The sequence below is a fragment of the Saccopteryx bilineata genome, chromosome 3 (assembly GCF_036850765.1).
Source record: "Saccopteryx bilineata isolate mSacBil1 chromosome 3, mSacBil1_pri_phased_curated, whole genome shotgun sequence".
In the NCBI taxonomy this organism is placed as follows: domain Eukaryota; kingdom Metazoa; phylum Chordata; class Mammalia; order Chiroptera; family Emballonuridae; genus Saccopteryx; species Saccopteryx bilineata.
Genome location: NC_089492.1, coordinates 117,151,658 through 117,166,360, shown reverse-complemented (window position 1 = coordinate 117,166,360; position 14,703 = coordinate 117,151,658). Strand labels below are relative to the sequence as shown.

Below are 14,703 nucleotides of genomic sequence, written 5' to 3'. Positions count from 1 at the left end.
GACCGGGATCCACCCGGCACGCCCACCAGGGGCGACGCTCTGTCCACCAGGGGGCGATGCCCTGCCCATCCTGGGCGTCGCCATGTTGCGACCCTCCTGGGTGTCACCATGTTGCGACCAGAGCCACTCTAGCGCCTGGGGCAGAGGCCACAGAGCCATCCCCAGCGCCCGGGCCATCTTTGCTCCAATGGAGCCCTGGCTGCGGGAGGGGAAGAGAGAGACAGAGAGGAAGGCGCGGCGGAGGGGTGGAGAAGCAAATGGGCGCTTCTCCTATGTGCCCTGGCCGGGAATCGAACCCGGGTCCTCCGCACGCTAGGCCGACGCTCTACCGCTGAGCCAACCGGCCAGGGCCGAGATCTGGTTTCAAATCCTGGTTCTGCCATTTATTCACTGAATGGGCAATTCAGCTAACCCGTCTGAGAGGCAGTCTTTTTTTTTTTTTTTGTATTTTTTGTATTTTTCTGAAGCTGGAAACGGGGAGAGACAGTCAGACAGACTCCCGCATGCGCCCGACCGGGATCCACCCGGCACGCCCACCAGGGGCAACGCTCTGCCCACCAGGGGGCAATGCTCTGCCCCTCTGGGGCGTTGCTCTTTTGCGACCAGAGCCACTCTAGCGCCTGGGGCAGAGGCCAAGCAGCCATCCCCAGCGCCCGGGCCATCATTTTTGCTCCAATGGAGCCTTGGCTGCGGGAGGGGAAGAGAGAGACAGAGAGAAAGGAGGGGGTGGGGGTGGAGAAGCAAATGGGCGCTTCTCCTATGTGCCCTGGCCGGGAACCGAACCCGGGTCCCCCACACGCTAGGCCGACGCTCTACCGCTGAGCCAACCGGCCAGAGCCAGAGGCAGTCTTGCTAGTCATGAAGAGCCTGCCTCTGAGGACAGATTGTCTGGGTGTAATTCCTGGATCTTTATTTATTAATTGTGTGACTTTGGATACATTACTTAGCCTCTTCAACTTCTCCATCTATAAAATTAGAAGTATTAAATTTTAGTCACATAAATCAATTAGAACAGTGTCTGACTCACAGAAAACACTCAGCACTGCTACTGTTGTATTTGACCATCTGTACAAAAGAAGTATAAAATAGGACTTATGTAATAGAATTGATGCTAAGATTAAGCCCATACATAAAACATGTTATAAATGAATAAAACAGTATAATGTGTACAACACAAATATTTTGGCACATGCTAGGTTCTCCTTCACATGAGTATGCCATTATAGAAGGTCCTCCTGTTCATTTAAATATTTCTTCCCATCTGCTCCCACCTCTTCGTATAAAGATAATTTACTTTCAGGTGGTAGGAATGAGCAGACCTGGGCACAAAGATGTTCATGGATAGTTATCAGAACACTGTTTAAATGGACAATATTTTTTAATAATCTAGATGACCTAATAGAGGGGATTGGCTTAATATAAGACTCATCTTTATGATGGACTACGATTAATAGCTAGCTGTTAAAAATTATGTGGTAGATGAATATTTATTGACAAAGTTGGAAATGTTCCTGACAAATGGTAAGGGGGAGAGAACAAGCTATAAAGCATATACAGAAGATGATACGTTGTGATTTAAACACTTACGCTCAGGTATGTGTGTATACACATATGTATGACTATGCAGGAAAAAAATTGGCAAAAGATACCATAGGATTTATACGGATGAAAAACACAAATACCCAAGAGAAAAAAGTAGACAAAGGATATGAACAAGCAGCTGAAAGAAGAGCAACTCCAGAAGGCCAAGAATCATTTGAAAAAATGTTCCTCCTCCAGAATGAAGTAACAATAAGACAATCACTTTATTCCTCTGAGACTAATAATACCAATTGGTTGGAGCAGAAGAGAAGGCTAGTTGCATACATCCAGTAGAAATGTGAAGTGTTTCAGCCTTTTGGAAAAGCAATGTGGCAGTGACTGTGTAAAACTTAAAAACACACAGGTTCTCTACTCCGCACTTCCAGAGTTTGCCCTGAAGAAATAAAACCCCAGTGCATAAGGATATGTGCACAAGGATGTGTACTGACTTGGTTCAAAGTGACAAAATCAACAACAAAACTGGAAACAAAATGAATTTCCTTTAATGAGGAAATGGTAGAACAAATTAGAATATGATACAACTATTCAAAAAAACTAAAATAAGAAAATGATGAAAGTAAGTCTACATCTATGACTTGTAAGAACACCCATGACTTTAGGAGAAAACAAGTGAAATGCAAAATAATCTAATCCAACAAAATAACCAGTAATGGGGATTTCTCACAAAAATTAGGGGATCAGGAAACGTGCAGATATTCCAGTACTTTTAGCCTTTGGTAGAGTGCATTTTCGCCAATGAAATAAAAGTTGGTTTTGCATCTCATTTGCATAATCAAACAACTTTCTTTGACTTGTCGTTTGCTTTTCTGAGTAGTACAAATGTTCATGTATGTCCTTGTGCCACCTGACCATCTAGAATATGATGGTACAAAAAATTTTATTTTAAAAGTGTATAAGGCAACCTTAAAAAAAGACAAATGGGCCCTGGCCGGTTGGCTCAGTGGTAGAGCGTTGGCCTGGCGTGCAGGAGACCCGGGTTCGATTCCCGGCCAGGGCACATAGGAGAAGCACCCATTTGCTTCTCCACCTCCCCCTCCTTCCTCTCTGTCTCTCTCTTCCCCTCCCGCAGCCAAGGCTCCATTGGAGCAAAGATGGCCCGGGCGCTGGGGATGGCTCCTTGGCCTTTGCCCCAGGCGCTAGAGTGGCTCTGGTCGCGGCAGAGTGACACCCCAGAGGGGCAGAGCACCCCACCCTGGTGGGCAGAGCATCGCCCCTGGTGGGCGTGCCGGGTGGATCCCGGGCGCATGCGGGAGTCTGTCTGACTGTCTCTCCCCGTTTCCAGCTTCAGAAAAATACAAAAAAAAAAAGACAAATGTATGTTCTTCTTGTTTCCATAAATTGGTTATCAAACATCATTTTAAGTTAATAAAACTGTAACTGTAATTTCATTTTTTGAAAAAAACTCACTTCCTGGGGGTCAGTGAGCATGTAAAAATCTCACTACTCAAAGGGTTAATAAAAAAAATCAAATGCTTCTTTTATCACTTTATATTTATTTTGAAATATCCCCTAATTTTTGTGAGCAGCATATAGAGCATAGTGTTTTGGTGAAAACATACACCTGCCAACAGAAATTCATCTATGAAATGAGGGCTGAACTAGCTCATCCCCAATGGCCCTCCAGTTCTCAGGTTCTGTGATGCTATATCTAAGGCCTTTCAGCTTTTGACCCTATTATCTAGGGCCTGTAGGATGATAGTTATACCATAGATAGATATCATTAAGATTGCAAAACAAAATTTTAAACTTCAATTTCATCATGTTTACAAGTCATGCAGAATGCTATGGGGATAATAAATTCACTTAAAAAATAGATTCAGAGTTTAGGGGTAGCTGTGGAGCTAGTTCAGACATAATGCTGAAAGTTGGTTTTTATAGGTAGGTACAGCCTCAGCAGTAGAAGGGTCTATTTTAATGGTCCACAGCCACCCAAGTGGACTATGGAGACTAGAGACTACTTGACTTCTGATAATTTTTTAAGTGTTAGAGTTAAAACAGTTTTCAAATATTCCTACTGGTATAAAAGATATAAAAACTGAGGCACTTCCCCATTCTGAAAAAACGTCACTTTAGACTTATTATTCTTCTCCTTTTTAAAGGCAACCTACTTCCAAGAGCAAAAAAAAAAATCATGTGTGTGTGTTTATATGTGTTTTTGAAAATTTAGCAGTATGAAGACACCAGAGTACAATGTTAGAGTAGATGAATTGTTTTCCTTTTGCCTGCTAAGAGCAATCAGACTAAAAAAGACACATAGTGTGTGGATCTGATTGGTATTTTAGAGGCATGTGGATCTGATTGGTATTTTAGAGGCACTGGTGGGTCTGGTCGTTCAGTCCATACTTCCATTGATTGGCTCATGGGATAAAGTCCTGGGAGTGGCTAGAGGTAAAGAAAACAGGGGAGACAAGCACTCTTTTTTTTTTTTTTCTGAAGCTGGAAACGGGGAGAGACAGTCAGACAGACTCCCGCATGCGCCTGACCGGGATCCACCCGGCACGCCCACCAGGGGCGACGCTCTGCCCACCAGGGGGCGATGCTCTGCCCCTCTGGGGCGTCGCTCTGCCGCGACCAGAGCCACTCTAGCGCCTGGGGCAGAAGCCAAAGAGCCATCCCCAGCGCCCGGGCCATCTTTGCTCCAATGGAGCCTTGGCTGCGGGAGGGGAAGAGAGAGACAGAGAGGAAGGAGGTGGAGAAGCAAATGGGTGCTTCTCCTATGTGCCCTGGCCGAAAATCGAACCTGGGTCCCCCGCACGCCAGGCCAACGCTCTACCGCTGAGCCAACCGGCCAGGGCGAGACAAGCACTCTTTAGATAGTCATTTACCCTTGATCTTAGCCAAAAGATCGAGAAGCAATAGTCACTCATTGAAAAGCCATTAAATGAGGGGCCATTGGCTTACACTCATTTATAGAATCATAAAACTCATGAGTTAGCCATGGGGATGTGAAGTACAGCATAAGGAATAGAGTCAATAATATTGTAATAACTATGTATGGTGCTGGGCAGATACTAGACTTATGGAGGGGGATCACTTCATAAGTTATATAAATGTCTAACCACTATGCAGAATACCCAAAACTAATATAATAGTGAATGTCAACTGTAATTTAAAAAAATTAAAAATAAAAATTGGAAAAGAACCCCTATGAGCTAGGAGGGGCCCTGGAGTCACTGCTCTGACAAAAGAAATCACATCATTTCAAGAGTAGTTGTCAAAACTTGTTCTCTCTTCTTAAAGAACTTGATAGAGGGGAAACCAGACAGAAGCATTTCTTTCTATGGCTTTAGGCACTCACTGAGCATGTAAATGAGAAAGGAGTTGTTCCAACAAGAAATTGCAGAGGATTCAAAGTTCTTATGAACCTACATTTCTGGTTATACCCAATGTCTATTTTTAAAACTTGCAGTTAGTTGGCCTTTTACAATACTAACCTCTGTTTCTTAATTTATATCTTGTGACATAAAAGGAAATCTCTGATTTTGAGAAAAACAAATCTGTATCCCTAAAAAATTCAGAATTGTAAAAAAACATGCAGTATTATTACTCTCAAGTAACTTGAACTGGGCTAACAGATATTGAGAGGTCCTGGTTGATTGTACACACTTATTTGTAATTATTATATTAAAGCACCAGCCTAAAACTGGGATTAGCAACTGCTAATTTTCCAGCTATCTCCTTTCATGTACCAAACATAGCCCCTTGAGCAGGTGTGCGGCTCTCCCTCCACGTGCACTGCCTGTCCACACAAGTGATGCTGACGTCCGCCTTCTGAAACAGCCATTTCTCTGTTCAGCCTGCAATCCCCATTGCTAGGTCATTTTGTTGGGTTAGAAAAAACAAACAGTAAGAACATGTCTTCTAGAAGAGCTGTTAAAGGGCAGGCTAGAACTCCAGGGTCCTAATCTACTTGTTAAATACTAGAGCAAAAGAGACTTTGGGGACAATGACTTCGAAGCCTTTTTTAATGGTGTACTGGGGCCCAGAAAATGAGTAATTATGGCCTAGGTTAGGAGAAGTCCCACAGAATGTGAACCTTGGGATATACAGTTTATTACAGTACTAGTTTCTACCCTGACAGGGATAGATGGGGTCCTCTAAAGAAAACACCGTGGTGAGCTGTGGGTGACGAAGGAGGTGCTAAGACGCACTTCAATGGGCAGCAACGCCGACTCCACGGTTGTGTATCTTATCCTCCCCTAGGACTTAAAGATTGACCAGAAGACACCTCTCCGGGTCCTTCACCGGAGGCCCCTGGCTGTGCGGGCTCGTGTCATTCACTCCATGGAGACATGTTATGTGGACGAGCATCATTTCCGTCTCTATCTGAAGACTCAAGCTGGGACGTATCCTTTCACCCTCTGCACAGCAATGCTCAAACCAGAACCCCAGTGGAAGACTCCGTGCCACCCTAGAAAATAGTTTCAACTTCATCCTGGCAGGGGAGGAAAGGATTAGGTTGGAGAGAAATTTGTTTGTTTTTCCATTAAATTTGTATTTTTCTTTCTTTTTTTTTTTTTTTTCATTTTTCTGAAGCTGGAAACAGGGAGAGACAGTCAGACAAACTCCCGCATGCGCCCAACCGGGATCCACCCGGCACGCCCACCATGGGGCGACGCTCTGCCCACCAGGGGGCGATGCTCTGCCCATCCTGGGCGTCGCCATGTTGGGACCAGAGCCACTCTAGTGCCTGAGGCAGAGGCCACAGAGCCATCCCCAGCGCCCGGGCCATCTTTGCTCCAATGGAGCCTTGGCTGCGGGAGGGGACGAGAGAGACAGAGAGGAAAGCGCGGCGGAGGGGTGGAGAAGCAAATGGGCGCTTCTCCTGTGTGCCCTGGCCAGGAATCGAACCCGGGTCCTCCACACGCTAGGCCGACGCTCTACCGCCGAGCCAACCGGCCAGGGCGTATATTTTTCAAAATGACATTTTAAACCATGAGGCAGCAGCCAGTTCAATGCGATTTTTAAAATAATGTAGTGTCTCACACAATGCAAAGCACATAGTAAGTCCTCAGGAAACAGTTTGGTTGATTCATTTGCTGTCTTTACACACTTTGACATTTAGGTGATTAAACACTGATGGTGGATGGGAGTGGCCCTACTTTACATAATCTACTTTATTTAGCTATCGGCCCAGAACAAGAGAATAGTCCAATGCTGATCACTTGTTATAACTTACCCTGCCTCGCTTGGTTTTGTATTACATCTGAGTTGCTAGTTAAAAAATATTTGAGAGCTGCTTTAGTTTACTTTTCAAAGGTGCTCCTTGTTTTTGTTTCTTGGTTTTATATTATTTTTGGATCCAATAACATGAAATAGCAAAATGCCTTCTAAGTAGCATAAAACTAATGATATACTTATGAATATAAGGGGGAAATGTCATTTTAATCACCAAATAGCATGCTCACTGTATTGCTGTAAGTAGTCTCCTCTGCTTCCCCATCGAACCACCTCACCTGTCTCTCCTATCCCACCCCATGAGTGACCAGGAATTCCCCTTGAAAACAGGTATAGGTTATTTCTAAAATCTCCTAAATTTTTGCCAGTTGGAACAAGGATCGTCTATTTATGTTTTTTTTTTTTAATTTCTCTTTTATTAATTTTTAGAGAGGAGAGAGAGAGAGAGAGAGAAGGGGGAGGGAGGAGCAGGAAGCATCAACTCCCATATGTGCCTTGACCAGGCAAGCCCAGGGTTTTGAACCGGCGACCTCAGCGTTCCAGGTTAAGAAAGTGAGAGAAAAAGAATCATGGTTGTTAAGTAATTATGAGTTTGGCAAAGAAGACAGTTACCAGATAATTACATGACTTATGCTTGAATGAAAACATTTGGTGAAAGTAGAGTGAATAAACTTTCAGAAAGTGAGGATATATCAGCAGCATCTTACAGTGTTTTTGTAACTCATCATTTAAGAATAAAATTTTTTTCCTATTTAAATTATATTAACTTTTATACTACATGCTGATTTATAGGGCACAACACAGTGGTGAATGAATTTCTACTAACTGCTGGCAAAAACATATCTTTCAGATAAAAATTGTCAAGGCTGTAGTAGAGTCCTATGTAAGGAATGTTAAAATCTTACTAATAACTAATTCTAGGATTAGTCATTAATTTCAAAATTTGAAGACCTATGAGTGGAACACAAACTTGCCTGTTTGAGAGAGAATTTACCTAATCCTTTTGCTAACCCTGTTTGCAAAACAACTAGAACTTAGGTCTTCTGATAATTCTTCTGAAGGGCCTTCAGATGTACAGAGCTGTGTTGTAGAATTCGGCACTTGAAATCTGTATAATTATGTTAACTAGTACCACCTTAATAAATTCAATTAAAAGAAAAGGACAAAATTGTCTGACTATCCCTCCCATCCTATTGCCGTTGTGTTGCTGGGTGACGTTACAAGGAAAGCCATCACTGAGGTCACTCTGGGTGACTCTGGAAAATATCGGCTGCCATTATTGAAAAATGGGACAAGAACAATGTGAAAATGGAAGTTGTGGCAAAGAAAAGATAGCCAAGATTTAAAATATATATGTAGCCTTTATCTACAGTTGATTTTGAAAAATCCGTATTCAAACCATGGCACTTGAAGATGACTTAAAGAAAAAAAGAAAACGATGACTCTTGGTAAGTTTGATATAAACACAAGTCCTAGATGTCGGCAGCCAGGCTGGTGGGAACCAGTTTGCCGTAGCTTATTTTTTAAGACACATCTAAGACATACTTCACAAGTCACAGCTCAGAAATAGTCTCTCTTTTGTAACTTTTGTTATCTCACCTTTCAAATCTCACCAAACAATTGGTACTGCATGGCTATCTTATTTTTTCCTTAAACAAACCTCAGCTACATTAAAGAGTTTGTACATGGAGACTTCGGGAGAACTAAGCCGAACATTGGCTCTCTCATGAATGTGACTGCAGACATTCTCGAGCTGGATGTTGAGGTAAAACCCCTTTTATTGTGGAAATGCCCATTTCTCCCTGAATTCAAAGTTATGCTTTCTTAGCATTAAACCAAATAGTACTACTCACCTTAAAAGGTGTTAGAATATGGTAAAAAATCTCACAATCATATTATATCGCAGGGAAGGTCTATCTTGGAATTTTTGTGTATTTAAAAAAAAATACAAGGTCTCAATTCTTGCAAATATGGAGCTGACTTATTAATTGTTCTTTACATAGGGCATGGATCTAAACCCTTAAACAAAGCAAGGAAATGAAGTTGTAAGAACCTTTTATGTGTCCTTTGAACTTTATAGCTCATTCTCTAACCAATTTTGTCTTATACAGAATTTAAGGCAGCCTACTCAGAAATGTATATTCAGGACAGGAGTAGAAAGTGGATGAGCCAGTGGTTATTAATAAAAGCAGTTCTGTAAGGGACGCATATGATGTGGTCCAGATTCTCCACTCTTTATAATCTGGACTGAAACAAGGTTATAGTCATAAGTAGAAGAATTATGTATGGCATGGGTCCTTCAGGAAGTTCTCTGTAAATACTCTTCTCATTTGAGCATCAGCAGGTATTGAGTCACAAATTGTGCTCCCTGACAAATATCTCATTAGAAACAGTCCCTCCCCATGCCCTGTCCCACCCCCACAACAAAAATTTTGGGAGAGGATAACATTTTGTACTTGGGAATTGCACCCGTTATAAAAAGAAGTGGGCACAGTAGCCTAGTAAAAGCAGCTCTGGTAATCAATCAGGTGATTGCTGGGGCATTATTCTTACCGGTTCTCCTGAGTGCTTTCAGATTAGATCTTACACAGCTCAGCCAGTGAGAGCATCGTCAAGGTTGTAGGTAGCCTCCTCCGTGAGACTCATTTTGATGAAGACAACCTTCTGTTAAAGGAAATCCCAACTGCATTCATCTTTACCTGCCTCTTGGAACAGCTCAGGAGTGTCAAAGATCACAGGCCTGCATTTCTCAGCCCTGATTGTCCATTAGAACCACCTGTAGAGCCTTTTCAACACTGCAGCATGCCTCCCCTCCCCTGCCCACAGTACATACAGAATTGTGATCAGTATTAGTTTTTAGGCCTGAGAAACCACACATTAACTTATATATGGGTGTTGAGTACATGGCTATATTCTGAAACAGAACCAAAATATTTTCTTGGTATTTATGAAAGTTATACACACCCATATGCAGTAGTTATTTGAGCTTTTCTAATAAAATTTTTTGAATCTGGTATGTGAAGTGACTCATAGATTAAAAATCATTTTTAGCAAGTCAGTTTATTTTGTTAAGCAACATGGGTACAGTGGGAGGATTTTTTGTTTTTCTTTTTTTAAAACTTTCTCCTAAATTAGGCCCTCTAGGGTAGTGAAGATGTGCAATTTCTTACTTCTGACACCTGGAACATGGCACAAGATAATCTGGTACTGTAATTTCATTTTGACTTGAAGCTTAAGATTTTGTCTTAGAAGAGCCAGACCAGGGTGAGAAATTTGGGAAAATGAAAATGATCAGAACAAAAGTTGCTGAGACTTCTAAGGGAAAGTTGGTGTTGCCTCCTGAATTTGCTACTTTCCCCATAAATAACATTAAAAATGTTTAAGTGTATTCTAGTCTCTTATCTATCAAAAGGCACAATTAATAACCAGCTGGGTAACCAAATACTCAGTAAATTCAGCCACAGACCACAGGCCCCAGAATTTCAAGTCCTAGAATGGGTTTTAGTGTTAAATTGTATTCATTGGCTCTTTTCTTCAAATGCAGCCTCTTCTGTTATGTGAGAGGTATTAAATGTATACCGCACTAACAGCAAATGCTTCCTAGAACAGTAAAATGTTTTAATGACTTGTTTTCTTCCTTCTAGTCTGTAGATGTGGACTGGCCCCCTGCTCTGGATGACTAACTTTCAAATTTGGAAACAGAAGAGGGTGTTTGTGGCGCGATGTGGACGTTCATGCAGCATACACTGTAAAATGGCTGTTTACCCACCATAACGGTGTCTTGCAAACTATTTGGATCATGTTGATCTATTTATTTTTAAACCTGTAACATCTCAGGATCCATTTACAGTATGTATTTATTGTATTTTACATGGTTCTAAGGATGTCTTACAATTGTTCTTGTTCCCTCTCCAACCCCCACAAGCTGAGCTATGAATAAGGAAAGTACACCAACAGGATACATTCTCTGATAATCTTAAGAAGCTGTAATTTCTTTCAGCAAAACTTCCCTTCACAAGAGAAATACCACCTTTGAGATCATGCTCTAAATTTTTAAAATGTTGATTAAGTTATATCTATATTGATGCAGCACAGTCATATATGAGATGCAAATCTGACACCATTAATATTTTTCCCAGTAAGCTTCTAGCAAGCTGCTACCAATAGAAGTGCTTTTGGTGTGATCTGTCACAAATGCTAATTACTTCAAGCTACTATTCTGACAATCTAAAATTGTCAATACCTTTCCTGGGGAGGGAAAGTAAAAACTTAGGAATCAAGGCACACCATGGTGAGAGACTTTAATAAATCTTTTAAATAAGGAGACATAAGTGCCTTAATTCAATAACTTCAATGGCAGGGATAAGATTTTGAGAAATTGATATTGCCAAACAAAGGTAAACTGATATTATTCCAGAGTGCTTCAATATATATATTATCTAACCTCAAACATCCTCATCAGGTAGTGAGGATACCATCATCTTCATTCTATAAATATGAAAACCAAAGAATAGAAGTTGAATGATTTATCTAAAGTTGTTTGTTACTTCCGTATCTAAGACTAGAACTTAAGTTTCCTGGTCTGTAGGTCCTTTTTAATAAACTTTATTACTGAGCACATACTGTGTGAAGTAGGCAGTTGAGATGTCATTTAAATGCACATAACCATGAGAATTGATTTTTGGAATTTAGATGCCAAATCAAGGAGCTTACCCCAAAATATCCCAAGTATACTTCATATGATCTTGTATGATTACCATTTGTTAATAAGTAATCATCAGTTGGTTACCATGGAGAGGAAAAACATTAAATAAGCAAAACCTAAAGTAAACAGCTGAGTCATTAAAACTTTCAGAAAGGAGTCTCATTAAAATTTCATGCTTAATTTCCACCACCCTGATTAAACTATCTGAGCTTATTTTAGAACATATGTGACTTGGATAATAGTGGATTACTGAGTTTCCCATCTCTACATTAAACATAATTCATAGATACTAAGATGTAGTATTCACTTCAGAAATCAGAAAAATGGTTTAACTGACATGAAATTTTATTATGTGAATAATAGCAAATAATTTTTTCACTACTGGACATAAAATTTCATCATGTGAATAATACTATATAATTTTTTCACTATTATATATGCCAGAAAATGAGAAAGAGAAAACAGAAATAAACTTTTGATAAAAAGGTAAGAATTTTGTGTGAATTTTTCTCAGTTTCTGGGGAAATTTTGCTATAAAAGATTAAATAATTTGGGAAGCTAGTCTTTTGCATCTTTCTTTTTGACTCAGCTTTGCATTCAGTGGATCTGCAAAATGGAAGAATTAAGAACCTCCTTAGCCAGCTTAAATTAGAAGACTTGTATTTCTTAAATTTCTATTCCTGAGGTTATGCTAAATTTCAAGAAAAGAGTAAACTTTAGCTGTAAATACTCATTCCAAATTTATATAATTAAGAGAACAAGTTATCCTGACCAGGCGGTGGCACAGTGGATAGAGCATTGGACTGGAATGCAGAGGACCCAGGTTCGAAACCCTGAGGTCGCCAGCTTGAGCATAAGTCGCTGGCTTCAGCATGGGATCATAGACATGACCCCATGGTCGCTGGCTTCAGCCCAAAGGTTGCTGGCTTGAAGCCCAGTTCGCTGGCTTGAGGAAGGGGTCACTGGCTCAGCTAGAGCCCCCCAGTCAAGGCACATATGAGAAAGCAATCAATGAACAACTAAGGTGCCACAACAAAGAATTGGTGCTTCTCATCTTTCTCCCTTCCTGTCTGTCTGTCCCTCTCTCTGTCTTTGTCACACACACAAACATACAAGTTAAATTAATGTAAGTCTTTGTTCATGCAGAACTAGAAACATTAAGAATACTACAGTTTCACTTTTGCCTATATAAAAATATTTTTAATTAGTTTTTTAAAATTCTTTTAAATAATACTTCGAGGAAGGGTCCTTTGTATTTCTTAACATCTCTTAGTCCCAAATATAGTCTGTGGTTTAGTTTAGGAAAAACATCAACTCTAAATACCTGGAAAGGTGAAAATAAACAAACGTTGGTAAAATTAAAAATCTCCTGCCTGACCTGTGGTGGCGCAGTGGATAAAGCGTCGACCTGGAAATGCTGAGGTCGCAGGTTCGAAACCCTGGGCTTGCCTGGTCAAGGCACATATGGGAGTTGATGCTTCCAGCTCTTCCCCCCTGTCTCTCTCTCTTCTCTCTCTCTCTCTGTGTCTCTCTCTCTCCCTCTCTCTCTCTCCTCTCTAAAATGAATAAATAAAATATAAAAAAAAAAAATTAAAAAAAAAATAAATTAAAAATCTCCTAAATAACTAGTTTGCAAATTTTGTGAATTAAACTTGTATGTTAAATTTCCATTACTAAGCAAAAAACATCTTAAATTAGGTAGATATTTTCTTTTGGAGCTTTATTTGATTTTTAAGTCCACATAAGAGAATAAACCTTGATGTAAACTTTTCTGAGTTGATTTTTTTATTTTAATTTTATTTATTCATTTTAGAGAGGAGAGAGAGAGGAGAGACAGAGAGAGAGAAGGGGGGAGGAGCTGGAAGCATCAACTCCCATATGTGCCTTGACCAGGCAAGCCCAGGGTTTCGAACCAGCGACCTCAGCATTTCCAGGTTGACGCTTTATCCACTGCGCCACCACAGGTCAGGCCCTGAGTTGATTTTTTAAAATGGTATCCTTGTTTATTATGAAAAAAAAAAAAACCAACTTATTTATATTTTAAATTTTTTTGTTTTGAAACAATTTCAATTTTACAAGGAAATTGCAAGAAAAGTACAAAGAAACTTTTTTCTCCAAACCATTGAGCCAGCAATGCCCTATCACCCCAAATAGATTAGTGTGTAAATTCCTATAAACAAGGACATTTTTCTACTTTATTCTCCACAACATAACTATCGATCAAAATCAGGAATTAACCTGCTATTACAATCAAGGGGTCACATTTGCATTTACGTAGTTGTCTTTAGTCTCCACCAATCTTGAAACAGTTCGTCTTTCCTTGACTGTCATTACTTTAATTAACAGTTTAAAGATTTCAGGCCATTTATATTATAGATTGTCCCTCAATTTGGGTTTGCCTGGTGTTCCGTTAAGATTCAGGATGTACCCTTCTAGCAAGAATACCACAGAAAAGATAGTATCTTTTTGCATCTTACAAAGTGTCACATAATTTTGATCTGTGCTGTTATGATTGGGCTTTGGTCAGTTAATGAAGACAGTGTCTTGTCAAGCTCTTTCACTGTTTTTCCCTCTGATTAACACATTATCTTACAGAGAGACCACCAAACTTCCACTTACTGGTATTCGCATTCACTGAAGATTTTCAGTGGAATCAATTATTACCACAATGATTGTCAAAACACTCATTTTCTTATCATTTTCTAATTCCTTTTACATTTATTGGTTGGCATTGGGTAGAACTAAGTAGAACTTTTAGGTAGAACTTTTCCTTCTTGTGGATTCATAGCTTTGTGTTTTACCAGATGGGTTATGTATACTTTGTTACCAATGTTTATCTTAAGTACTGATTTGGTGGGCCAGTGCCCCGTCAAGCTGAGTTCTTATCATTCTTGGAGAATGTTCTTACTTTCTAATACAAAAAGACACTCCAGGCTCATCTTGGATTTCATCTGAACCAGCCCTGAAGCGGGCTGTTTTACTAAGAGGACTTGTTCCTTTTAGTGGAAAATGGTATTTAGAAACCAAACTCTGGGTACTAGGCATGCTCATTGCCATTGTTGCATTGTTGCTCCCAAGCCCTCATGGCATGTGATGTGCACACACATGCTTACCTCTATGCATTTATGTATATTGAAAACTGTGATTGATACCAGTACCTCCAATTCCAACCTAATTTGAGTTTTCTCTTTCCATAGTCATCATTTTTCTCTGAAAGT

General features: G+C 40.3%; 1 protein-coding gene across 3 annotated transcripts in view; it reads left to right on the top strand.

Annotated features, from left to right (window-relative positions):
- PUS10 (pseudouridine synthase 10) overlaps window positions 1-12,028 on the top strand; it is a 77,852-nt gene extending 65,824 nt beyond the window's left edge. For 2 of the 3 annotated variants that reach the window (XM_066267197.1, XM_066267198.1), the window contains exons 16-18: window positions 5,806-5,948; window positions 8,446-8,545; window positions 10,425-12,028. In XM_066267197.1, the coding sequence (XP_066123294.1) occupies window positions 5,806-5,948; window positions 8,446-8,545; window positions 10,425-10,463 (282 nt within the window). In that variant the 3' untranslated portion in view covers window positions 10,464-12,028. The remainder of the gene's footprint in view (window positions 1-5,805; window positions 5,949-8,445; window positions 8,546-10,424) is intronic. The other variant, XM_066267196.1, reaches the window with a different exon arrangement.
- Window positions 12,029-14,703: the final 2,675 nt, after the last annotated feature.